Source organism: Acanthisitta chloris, unplaced genomic scaffold, assembly GCF_000695815.1.
Source record: "Acanthisitta chloris isolate BGI_N310 unplaced genomic scaffold, ASM69581v1 scaffold15608, whole genome shotgun sequence".
Lineage (NCBI taxonomy): Eukaryota > Metazoa > Chordata > Aves > Passeriformes > Acanthisittidae > Acanthisitta > Acanthisitta chloris.
In genome coordinates, this window is record NW_008688814.1 from 3160 (window position 1) to 16143 (window position 12984).

General features: G+C 39.2%; 1 protein-coding gene across 1 annotated transcript in view; it reads left to right on the plus strand.

The window, feature by feature from the left end:
• The first annotated feature begins 236 nt into the window (after window positions 1–236).
• The window catches only part of USH1C (Usher syndrome 1C (autosomal recessive, severe)), a 47171-nt gene continuing 34423 nt past the window's right edge, over window positions 237–12984 (plus strand). The window contains exons 1-7 of the mRNA XM_009081178.1: window positions 237–305; window positions 585–652; window positions 2681–2824; window positions 4063–4201; window positions 10842–10950; window positions 12015–12039; window positions 12745–12799. Coding sequence (XP_009079426.1) covers window positions 237–305; window positions 585–652; window positions 2681–2824; window positions 4063–4201; window positions 10842–10950; window positions 12015–12039; window positions 12745–12799 — 609 coding nt within the window. The remainder of the gene's footprint in view (window positions 306–584; window positions 653–2680; window positions 2825–4062; window positions 4202–10841; window positions 10951–12014; window positions 12040–12744; window positions 12800–12984) is intronic.

Sequence of the window (12984 nt, forward strand, 5' to 3'; positions counted from 1 at the left end):
GGCTTTAATTTCCTGTAATTATCCAAGAGCAGGCATAGTAATATGACACTGGTTTAAGTAAACGTACTATTAGTGGGGGAGGAAGGAGTAACTAGCAGGTTCTATCGGTTAAGAGCTGGAGCAAAGAGGAACAGAGGTGTGGCAGTTTGCATAATGTTAGAAGTGAGATCCTGAAATTGGTGGTTTGGACGACAGGACATAGATTGTATCAGTGTGGTGGTTTTATCTGTGACAGCATGTGCTATATTAATGAATGGCCAAAAAGGTTTCTGAAGACATTTATTGAAGAGTTCAGTGATTACCAGGTAAGACAAATACGATATTATTGTAATAATATTACTGCTGAGGGGAAATTTAGCATGCAGAATATTTGCCACCTTGTCCAGTTGTTGTAATACTAATTTCAGACAGTCTTGTTTCAAGTGTGGCATTGTGAGGTAATGTTCTGTTGCACAAGCAAAAGTCTTTAAGTCTTTCCCTGAGGAAATCTTTGCTCTGTGGCTTAAGAGCCTATGAAAGTCTTTTATGTTCAATATTTGTGGCTATTTAGTCAGAGATTTATGATAATGTCCTTGGGTTTTCAGGTTAATCTACTAATCGACAATGAAGCGGAGAAGGATTACCTTTATGATGTGCTGCGGATGTACCACCAGTAAGATCTAGCTTTCCATATGCTTATGTAGAATTTTACTCATACTTTCAAATTTAAAGAGTGAATATTCAAGATTTGTGTAGAATTTTACTCATGCTTTTAAATTTAAAGAGTGAATATTCAAGATTTTAAGTGGGTTTTCTACATGTTACTAGAAAAGTAGCTGAAGTAATAGTTTTTATCCTGTTTAATGAAGTCTTATGGCTTTACTGCATAACCTGGAGGGAAGGAAGGAGTATGTCTGTAATCACCTATAAAGCTACTTTGGGTTTACATCTTGGCAGTTTTGGAAAGAATGTGGTGGATTTGTACTGGGGAGGAGGGAAAGCACCTGGATGATAAAACTGTTGGAAACTGGAAGAGAGCAATAATCAAATTCCTTAATAGTTCAAAAGAATGCTTATTTATTTGCTCCAGAGGTTTTTATCCAGATTGCTTTTCAATGACTTCTGCTAAGTATTCAGATAAAAAGAACTATTCAGATAAAAAGTCTGCAACTGTTTTTCAGAAACCTGAAAAAGTTTTGTCTTGAAATCTGTTTGGCATGTTTAATGACTGCCTCATTACACCACAATGGTAAAAATTGGTATAGTGATAGGGCTTTACGAGTTCTTTTGCTGAACTGATTTAAACCACAGTTGCTATGGACTTGTGTCCAAATGACATCAACCTCTGATCCACTGTTTTTCAAAGAAGATGAGAAGGTATTTTCCGCTCATCATAGACAAGTGGCGCTGATAGACATTGTTTCCATTCATATCTTAATTATTAGCATCTCAGCTGAGTGAAATGTAGATGTTTCCATCCGATGTGTGCACTGAGCTATAGTTATGGGGGTATTCAGCTGCATATCTGATTCAGTTTCACTTAGGTCTGTCTAATTGCTTTTCCATTCATAAAGGCTGTTGTTTGGAAAGCTGACTGATTCAGTAGCTCTGAATTATTTAAAATCTCCTTGCAGTTACAAAGTAAACAATGCATATAGCAACTTTTCTTCAATTTCCAAAATTACAATGACTTGGGCAAAATTTTCAGTCTCTTCTTGAGCATATGTCAATGATGTATCCCTTCTTGGGAATACATTAGGAAATATTCCAGGGCAAAAATATTTGCAGTTGAAGTTAACACTTAATGTCTGCTTCACTATGAGTAGCATTTCCAGAAGTATTTGAACTCTAATCCTGTGTAGGTATTCCTGACCTGTATTTTCATTGCATATGAACATTAGGAAATGTAAATTATAAGAAAGGGAACAGCAAATAATAGAGGGTAAGTTTAAATGGATGTTATATAGGATCATAAACCTTGGGGATTTGTTCATCCACTCCTGCAGTTGTATAACAAAGTATATTTTGTAGACCTGTAACTATCTCAGTGCTGACAATATTAAGGACACCACTTTGCATAGCTCTCATGAAAAAAATGTTCACAGCAGTTTAACTTCTGTAGATTTCATTTATTGGTTGACTGCCCTTCAAATTTGAGTTTATAAAAGAAAATGTAAATTTAAAGAAAGGCTTTGCTCTAGCTGTTGAGTATTGTGATTTATTTTTTTTTCCCTGGATTGAAACAATTTGCCAGTCCCCTAATTTCAGGAAAGGAAGAAACTTGCAGCCTGGATTTACTTAGAAGGATTCCTAGCTAGTAAGGAAACAAAAATCTAGTAGGCAAGTATGTGTAATCTGGAAAGTTATTTCCAAAGAGTTACTTCAGTCTTGTGGGGACTCTGAAAATGAAATTCAAGATGTCATCTATAAATGTGCTGTGCATGACCTTAAAAGATAAAGGCAATATGTAGGAGATTTCAGGTATTTTGAAGCAAGTAGTTGTTACTCCTCTTTGCTTACAGAAGGTTTGCTTTCTGAGAGGCTATGTGGCTTTGGTTAGACAAGTGTCTGCATGAATAACTTTTTTTGTAGCTTGAAGGGACATGCAAACATTGAAGTCAAATATTTATCAACTTATAAAATCATGCTTTGTCTTGGTGTGTTGATTACCTGTGCTTGGCTTTTTGCTGTGTTTTTGTAGATCTATGAATCTCCCTGTGCTTGTGGGGGACCTAAAACTCGTGATTAATGAACCAAGCAGATTGCCTCTATTTGATGCTATCCGTCCACTTATCCCGTTAAAACACCAGGTGGAATATGATCAGCTTACACCCAGAAGATCACGGTAAGAGAATGCAGAAAAATGCAGCTAACTTATATACAAGCAGGAAATGCTGAGTTTTCACATAAATTCTGAGTAAAATATCGGTCAGCTGTGTAGAGCTGGGCATAGCTGTTTTACTTTTTCTATATTTGCTCTAAGTACAGCTATCTAAAACTGTTTGTCCGGTAGTTCGTAGAATCATCAGGGTTGGAGGAGATCTCAAAGATCATCAAGTCCAACCATTAAGCTGTCACTGCTGTAACCCCTACGCCTTAAACCATGCCCTCCAGAGTCAGATCTAGACATCTCTTAAACACTTCCAGCGATGGTGACTCCACCATCTCCCTAGGCAACCTATTCCAGTGCCTGAACATCCTAACAGGGAAAACATTTTTCCTGACATCGAATCGGACTGTCTCCTGTCTCAGCTCAAGGCCATTCCCTCTAGTCCTCTCCCTGCAGCTATGGCAGGACAGACCATCCCCTACCTTTCTACAACCCCCTCTCAGGTAGCTGTGGAGAGCCATGAGGTCACCCCCAAGCCTCTTCTCGAATCTAAACAAACCCAACTCCCTCAGCCCTTCCTCATGTGTTCTAGGCCTTTTCTGAGCCTCACTGCCCTTGGCTGGACTCGCTCCAGTGCCTCAATGTCCTTTTTAAAGTGAGGAGCCCAAAACTGAACACGGCACTTGAGGTGTGACCTTACCAGTACAGGGGTACTTAACCTAGTAAAAGCAGAGCAAGTGAGTCAAAACCAGTATTTTATCCTGCATTTAGAAATAAAAAAATTCTCATGGCTCTAACCTGCTAGGAGCAGGCAGCTTCAGAGGTTGCAGATGTCTTCTCATATGAATAATGCTTGATGGCTTTAGCTAACCCACATCAATCCAAAGGTCAGTCACACAGAATCACAGCATGATCAGTTGGAAGGGACCCTTTAGGATCATCTAGTCCAACTCCTGGCCCTGCACAAGACATCCCCAAGAATCACATCATGTGCCTGAGAGCATTGTCCAAACATCTGTTGGACTCTGTCAGACTTGGTGCAGTGACCACTGTCCTGGAGAGCTGTTCCGGTGCCCAAACACTCTCTGGGGGAAGAACCATATTCTAAGCCAGCCTATACCTTCCCTGACACAACTTCAGACCATTCAGCTTGCTTTTTTAAATTCTGAAATAATATAATAGAAAAAAATGTCTAACATTATTGTCACAAGGTGTTATGCATCTGAACAGTCAAGTATCTTCCATTTTTGCAGAAAGCTGAAAGAAGTGAGATTGGATCGTTTGGATCCTGAAGGGCTTGGACTAAGTGTGAGAGGTGGAGTGGAATTCGGCTGTGGCCTCTTCATCTCCCAGTTAGTTAAAGGAGGACAGGCAGACAATACTGGACTGCAGGTAAAAAAATTATATTCGTGTAATGTTAGGTGCTAAGGACTGTTCTTAACATTTAGAAATTGCTAGTGCTAAGGTGCTCTTTGTCTCGTCTAATAAAATTCGTAATATACATAAGTCATTGCCATAGTGAATACCATTATACCAATGGGGAATCAAATCGGTAAAACTGTTCATTTCACTGTTTTCAACTAAAACTAATTTTTTCTTATTTGGGATATGGTAATTTTTGAAGATTAAACACTTTTCTGCAATGTTTATGCTTCATGAGTAGCAACAGTGAAGTGTAAGCAGATGGGAAGAAAGATCTCTAGACAGTGGAAGATTGTTTTAAGTTGCCAAATTCTGATTAAATGTGGAACAGAGCATATAAATACTAAAAATGTTAATTCTACCTTGCACAGATAAAACTTGTGTAATGTAATGTTTGTTTGAACTTCCTGTATAAATTGTGCGAGTTCTGGTTTATGCAATAACCTATTTTTAACCATTCCCAGTATCCCTTGTACTGCACAGAATTGCACTCTTGGTGATTGAATTCTTGATACATGAATTTGCCTACAACGTTGGCAAAAAGAGTTATGTATAGAAACACTTCTTTTTCTCTAGATCAGTACTTATGCAAGTTGCATTAATGAAGTTTGGGTGTTTGGCTTCTTTTTTGAATGTGTCATTGTTTAGTGAAGAGAGAAGTGAGCCTTTGCTATGGTAGATGTCTGCACCTTTCTAGGCCTTTGAATCTGATAACGTGTATAAAAGGTCTGAGTTTCTGAGGAGAAAGGCTAATATGCCTGGCTAATTTTAATTTGTCCAGCCTGAATATTTGCCGAAAGTGTTGATGGTTAAGCATTTTGTTTAATACTAGTCCAGAATATTTTAGAGTGACATGTTTCATTAGTGTTTCATTACACTTACTTGTTTTGTAGATATGCTTCAGTATAACCCCATGACTGTCTTAGATTTTAAAAAATAAATCTGTCAACAAGGCAGTCAAACTGTTCCTCACTCTGCATGCATTTGCCCTTTTGTTTGTGCTTTCATACCCATATATCCTATTGAGAATCATCATTGGCTTAGTCCTATCTTCTGTCAGCCTGCTCTGGACAGACACAATTGGCCCTCTGGATTCTTCAGAAACTCATTCTTAGTACAAAACTACAAATTCTGTATGTAGTTAGAACTGAGAGGGTGCTATAGGACACCTCAAACACTGTCCTGAATGTGTTGGCAGCCTACTTTTAAGGGTGGAATTTGTCAGAAGATAACTCCAGAAAAGAGCATTGATGCACCGTCCCAGAGTTCACACTGCAAAAGCTTGTGTACCTCATCTACTACAGGACACAGGAAAATGTAGACAAGAGACTTGTTCCTGGGTTGTGGTTTGCTCAGTAGAGAGATTCCAGCTGCATCTTTCCTCCACTGCTAGAAAACTGAGAAATAGACAAGCACCAGTCTCTTCCATGGCTTCCATGGCTTTGGAAAATACTGGAAGCCATGAATGATGCTGAGAAATAAAGGACTTCAACTCTCATGCTCGTATATTCCTCTTAATGCTGTGTTGCATCTCTGCTTGTTTCAGGCCAATGTCATGACACAATTGCTAGATAAGGAGTTATGCTCAGGTGTTGTGCTATTGTAAAGATGTCAGTTTTCCTGCTTTCTCAGTACACAAAAAGACCCTGGTGGCTTTCTGTGACTGAGGTCCTTGTACTCCATGTTGGTGTCAGTGAATGGGATTGTATAGGATCTTTGTGCTGGGTTGTTCAGATTGTACTGCAACTCAGAACATGGTTAGAGTCTGGCAGTAAAGACAATAAGGGGGAAATATGCTTGAGACTGACTATGAATTCGTTAGGGCTAGATTATGGGAATGAATGTGAGCAGATGGTGCTTCGCAGCTCCTGTGGCTGCCTGACTTCCGTTTTTTGATACGTGGTGCTAAAGCTCAGCCTAAAGTCCCTGAATAATAGGTGGCACTAGGCACTTTCTGAACCTCACTGAATAACAAGACCTGACAGGCAGTCCATTGTTCTAAATTGCTGTCTCCCAGTAAAGCCAACTGCTTCTGAAATTTCACCCACCTGCTTTATTTAACTAAATCTCTACACATTTTCTATCCCAAAAATGCTGTCTGAGAAAGGTATAATGATCTTCTATTATAGCATCAGTTTTACATCCCGCTGCTTTTAAAAAAATTGCATGAGTTCTCCTTGAAGTAGTTCCCAAGTAACACTAAAATGAGTAGATAATCATGAAGGCTCAATGTGGCATTTATAGTTTTGACCCTTTTTTGACTACAGTTTCTCTAAAAGGCACAAGTGTTTTGTCCTTTCATGAAGAAATGTACTTCATCTCCCCCCTCTGCACTGCTTTCTGATACTTATGTGTGTGGGGATTCTGCTGAATACAAAGAGATGGAGATTGGTATGAATGATGAAAGTGGAAGAAGGATACAAAATGAGAAATTTGAAACAATGATGTTATTATATAAACCCCCTTTAATTTCCTGGAAGCACTAAATATTATATTACTTATGTAAAAAGTTACGAATAATAGGCATTTTACTTGGGAAAAGTTAGGTTTGCATCTTTTCTTTGGAAAGTCTGTCATCTCCCTGTTTGATAGGGAAAGGAGAAACTGTGATATATAATACCAAAATAATTGTTACTGTTCTACTCTACTCAATTCTGCAGACTTTTATCTCTACTGCTTCTGATTCATTAGGTTGGTATACTAGTGATACCAGTACAAAAGTAACAAAATATATGACAACAACTATTAATTACCCTGGTGTTAGACACCTTTGTTCAGGAAAAGCTGTTCAAGTGTCCTGAAGAGAAGCAGTTTGTTACATGCCTATACATCTCCTGTAGTTCAGCCTAGATTGAGTTATTTCTAAAGCACCATCAGTCATTGTCAGCCAGTAACACAAATGTCATTAGGTTGAATGAAGAGTACTAGACAGTCATTTAACTCCTGAAATTCAGCAAGGAGGAGTGTTAAAAAAGAGCCTTTTAAAGAGATGCGTTGTGCAAACCCAGGCTTCATGGTTTGCTGTATCCAGAGAGTAATCCAGAGAGAGGCCAGAGGTGGGAATGGAGAGGCATTTTGAGCATTTTATTAATAAGGAACTCAATGTTCCTTTGAAAAGCAGAGGACACTCAGTTTCCTACCTTTTTCTACTATAACGAGCAGAATCCCAAATAGTCTGAGAGTCTTTACAGTTTGTAGAATATGTGAGCCTTTATGGGTGGTGCCACAGCTTCTGGTAGTACAGTTGCGTTGCCAGAGCTAATTTGAGACCTAAAACCCCACTATTCACAATGGATTTCCTGAACTGTTACGGGCAATGGAACAGCTCTAGGCTGAATTCATAGAATCATGGAACATCCCAAGTTGGAAGGGACACACAAGCATCTTAGGAGTCCAACTCCTGGCCCTGCACAGGACAGTCCCTAGAATCACACCGTGTGCCTGGGAGCATTGTCCATATGCTTCTTGAACTCTGGAAGGCTTTGGACTGTGACCACTTTCCCTAGGAAAAAGCATTTCCTAATAAGGGAAATAAACCTTCTCGTTTTTGGGATGGGGAACCAGCTTAGAATTTCATGGTGTACTTTCAGGGAAAAAGAGGACTGCAGTGGCATATCTGCCAGGCCTCTGGGATGAGTGGATTGAGTGTTCTTTCATAGTGGGAGCTATTAGGGTTGCAACACTAAACTCCAGAACTTATGTGCTTTTCCTTGTCTGACTCTGCATTTTTTACCACAGGTTGTATGTTCAATAGCCTTCGGTACTGACCTATTGCTGCACTTCTTAAGGATCATTTTGAAAATCCGATTGGGTTAAATACAATCAGGCTTTAGGAGCGCAGGTCATTGCCCTGGATGAGGTTTTGTAGATGTCCAGCAGAGGGAGCAACTGTCCCACTGGTCAGGGGCTGCAGAGAACCTCCTGTTCTGCCTGTGGGAGTGTGTCCTCTCCTGCAGGACAGGGTCAGGATGCATTTTCTTTGCTTTTGTAGCCTGCTGGTGCTGTATTGTGTCAGATTAAAATCTTCAGCTTCAGTGCAGAGGAAAATGTGCTACATGAGCTATGCTGGTAGAGTGGATGTGTTGTTCAAGTTTTGTGCATGATTGTAGAGCATATGGCACTTCCCAGAAGGTTTAGAAAAGCTTGTGAAAGAAGTAAAGGAGATAAGTGGGTGGTTTCTTGTTTTGTTGTTTGTGGTTGGGTTTTTTTCAATTGATCAGATCACAGTGGGAAGACTCAATAATACTTATTGCATATGAAAATAGGTAGGAGGTGACAACATGCCCAATGTCCTGTCACCCATGGGTAGACCTATCACAGTTTGTGTTAATATGACAGTCTCTAAGACACAGCCTATACTGAGAAATTCATACTTCCAGTTCCACTCACTCCTCCCACATAAATGTGGTGATGCAAATTTAGGCTTCAGTGCTGACCTGTGTAGTGCCAGAGGAGGAATATCCAATTGTGGCCTTTTTTTCCTCTCTAAAACTGTTAGCAAGGTACAAGTGACCTAAACTGGAACTTCTTCACTTTTTTCAGTCATAGATACTCCCCTCAACCTGGTGTGATGAAGAGAACCGTGTCACTGTGTGATTTAGTCTCTATAGTCACAGTAGAGCACTTACTTAGACTGACCAAGATTGGTGGCATTACCTTTGTGACAGTAAAGCTGGAAAGTTTCTATAGGGAAGACAGAAGTATCTGGCTCAAAAGAAAAAAAGCATACTGTTATATTAAAAAGATAGGTCACAATATTATCTAAGCTGGCACAGTCTTAATAAATGCATTAAAGATTACAATATTTATTATAAAACTGTAATGGATTCTTTATGAAGTCTTTGATTCTGTAAGCAGATAGTGGTCATTGCACAATGGCAATTTTTTTTGCACCATCTCAGTAGTTTATGGCTGAATGAAGCTTCTCATTCCTTCCTATTCCTGCATTCTGGCACAGCCAACTTTCCTGATCTTCTGGAGCAGCAGTTGAAAGTCTGTTAACTGATCTTGTTGCCAGGAACTGGTACACCAGCAGTCTCAAAGCAACTGGATGAAAGGGAAGTTTGCCCCAGATCAGAACTAGTATAGCCAGTCTTTATATTACCTAAATTTCACCAAGCATGTTATGATGAACCTGCCTATTCCCCTACACTCAATAAAAGTGTTCATTAAGAATGTAAAACTAATGCTCTTAATTTGTAGTGTAAGTATTCCACCCTAATTTTGTTGACTAAAGCTAGTTGATTTAGCTTTGCTGAAACTTGAAATCCGCTTGATATAGATACCAGCATGGAAAACTTATGCCTAAAGTGAAATTTGGGAGCTTGAAACTTGAGTCTTTAAGTGGAACATTTTAGGCAATCATTAACTAGGCATAATGCTGCCATGAAAGCAGAGATGTTTGTGAGGAGGAACACAAAGTTTCATTGATTAAGAAAAAAATCCTGTGCTGTTGATGGTAATGAGAAAAGTCCTGTCAACTATCCGTGTGGCATTTTGATACATTTTATGTAATACTTATTCAGGGTACTTCAGAGGAAACACTACTGGAGAGCAGTAAAGTCAAAGCATTTGACTTTGTCCTTGTGGAGATTTAAGTACAAAGGTATAAGATGATACTGTCAATGGTTTGTTAGTTTCCTGGTAATCATTTGTATATCTTACTGTGCAGTGGATTGATTTGCATTGCCTAATGAAGGAAATCATATATTAGCATTTATACAGCTATGTCATGCTGATCATGTGAAGTATAAGTCTTTTCTTATAATGCTCTGGCCACAACCTGACATTTTTCAGTGTTATCTTGAGCAGCTAATAAGGTGCAACCTTAAATGAAGTAGGCGATGTCTCTAACACTGATTGCTTTGCAGCCTGCCTAGCTAAGAGTATCACTAGGCAGAATTCATAGAAAATTGAAAATTTCTAGTTTAGTCATCATAGCATATCAAATTTGGGTTTATATTGGAGGAAGGGATGCCTTTTGATTGTATTCTGAAAAGTTAGATTTGAAATTTTAGAGGAGTGACTGAAAGCCTATGGCACCTTGTATGTTCTACACTAGGAAAGTGAACACTGCCAGGGAAGGTTCTTGTGGTGCTGCCATTTGATTGCCAATAAATGTTAGCATAGTTCCTAAACAAAGACAAAGAGGTAAATTCCATTAAAATAATGCATTTTCTGAATCCAGAATCAGGCAAGGTAATAAGACCAAATTACGTTTCTTATTGATCAAAATCAGTTAAGAAGATATCTCAGAAAACATATGATAAAACCAAACTTAAATTGCGGAAGTATAAAGGAAGAAAATCGCTAAAAAATTACTTGAATTAAAACATGGACACTTGTATTTAAGGTAATCTCTGGAGTACAAGTCTGATATGTAGAGACTAGATAGTATTTGTAAAATTGTTATTTAGCCCTTTTTGTGTTCAATTTTAAGTCTAAATAAATACAGGTAAATCTGATGTGGACATTACCTGAAATTCAGAAAGTATTAAGGACTCAACTTTATCAAACTTCTGCATCAAAAAATTGCTAGATTGTATCATTGCTTGAAAACCTTCTGAAATATTAAGTCACAATTCTTTTTCTTCTCCCTTTAATTTTTTAGGTTGGAGATGAGATAGTTCGTATAAATGGATATTCCATTTCATCATGCACACATGAGGAAGTCATAAACCTCATTCGTACAAAGAAAGTAGTTTCCATCAAAGTGAGACGTAAGTAACACCAAAAAAAAAAGCACGTGTATCATCAAAGATTAGAATCATAGAATCATCAGGGCTGGAGGGGACCTTTAAGATCATCAAGTCCAACCATTAACCTGCCACTTCTGTACCCCTTAAACCCTAAACCATATCCTCCAGCACCAGATCCAGACACCTCTTAAACACTCCAGGGATGGTGACTCCACCACCTCCCTGGGCAACCTATTCCAGTGCCTGAACACCCTAACAGGGAAAACATTTTTCCTAACATCTAATCTGAATCTCCCCTGTCTCAGCTTAGGACCATTCCCTCATGACCATGGCAGGAGAGACCATCCCCTACCACTCTACAAGCCCCTGTCAGGTAGTTGTAGAGAGCCACAAGGTCACCTCTGAGCCTCTTCTCAAGGATAAACAAACCCAACTCCCTCAGCCCTTCCTCACATGGCGTGTTCTAGGCCTTTTCTGACCTCGTTGCCCTTGACTGGACTCACTCCAGAGCCTCAATGTCCTTTTTTAAGTGAGGGGCCCAAAACTGAACACAGCACTCGAGATGTGACCTTACCAGTGCCATGTATAGGGGGATGATCACTGCCCTGGTCCTGCTGCCACCTTGTCCATTGGCCTTCTTGGCCAACTGTGAACACTGTTGGCTCATACTGAGCCACTATCCACCAGCATTCCCAAGTCCCTTTCTGACAAACAACACTCGAGCCACTCCTCCCCAAGCCTGTAGCTGTATGGGGTTGCTGTGTCCCAAATGCAGGAGGAGCACTTTGCTTTTTTGAACCTCATGCTGTTGTCCTCAGCCTGTTGGCCAAGTTGGTCCGGGTCTCTCTGTAGAGCTTTCCTACCCTCAGGGAGATCCACATTCCCACCCAACTTGCAAATTCACTGAGGGTGCACTCAATCCCCATGTCCAGATCATCAATAAAGGTGTTAAATAGGCCCAGCCCCAATGCAGAGCCCTGGGGAACACCACTAGTGACTGACTGCCAATTAGATTTAGCTCCAAATTGCTACTAATAGATTGCTGGTGGTCTATAGAAACTTAACAGAGTATTTTTCTTTTTCAGATGTTGGCATGATACCTGTCAAAAGGTAATGGTATTTAATTTGAAAACAAATTAGGTTATTCATTTTCACTTAGCCTCTTCTATCCAAGGAATCTGTGTTTCATTATAAAAATGTGTGAATGCTCATTAAAATGTCATGTCCTTTGTAATAAATGGGCAGACGTCTTGCTTGAGAAATCTGACTTTTTATGCCAATTGCCTTCTCGATCCAATTTCTGTTTCCTCATCTTTCATGGATATTTCCTGGGAATTTAATTATCGATGCACCTAGCTGAACAGAGAGCTTCACTGCTTCTCTAAGTATGTAGCATGTGGGGATTGCTTCAGAGCTTAGAAAAACTTGAAATTAGTCTCCTCTTCCAATTTTTCTTGAGAAGTTGACTCTTTATATGGAATGTTTGAGAAATGTCTCTCTGCATCGACATTTGTGTAAGCTGTTCAAGTTGTTATGGTTATTTTTACAGCCTTTCTTAGAGATCCTAAAATCATTTCACTTCAGGTGGTTTTATCCTCCTTTTATCCTCCTTTGTGTTTGACCAGCTTTACTAGCGTAAATAATGGTATGTTTTTTTGATGTTGTATTTAAATTACTGGAAAATAAACCAGTTGTTGTGAATGGTATCCAAAGAAAGTTGTGGGTGCAGACTAGAAGGCTGCATTCCAAAGTGTCTTCTTGAATACATTGACATTTATTTTGGCCCCATTATTTGAAATTATTTTTTCCTTCTAGTTCAGCAGATGAACCCCTTAAATGGCAATATGTGGACCAGTTTGTGTCAGAGACTGTGGTAAGAGTCTGGCATTTTTTAAAATATTTTATGGGAAATCTGTAGTGGTTCTGAAATACTTTCTCCTCTGACCTTATCACAGAAGCTATTCTATGTGTTTCTAGGATGCAATATCTTGTTACAAGCATTCTGTGAGAAATATCTTTTGTGATATGAACCATTTCTAGGACCATTAGGTAGGG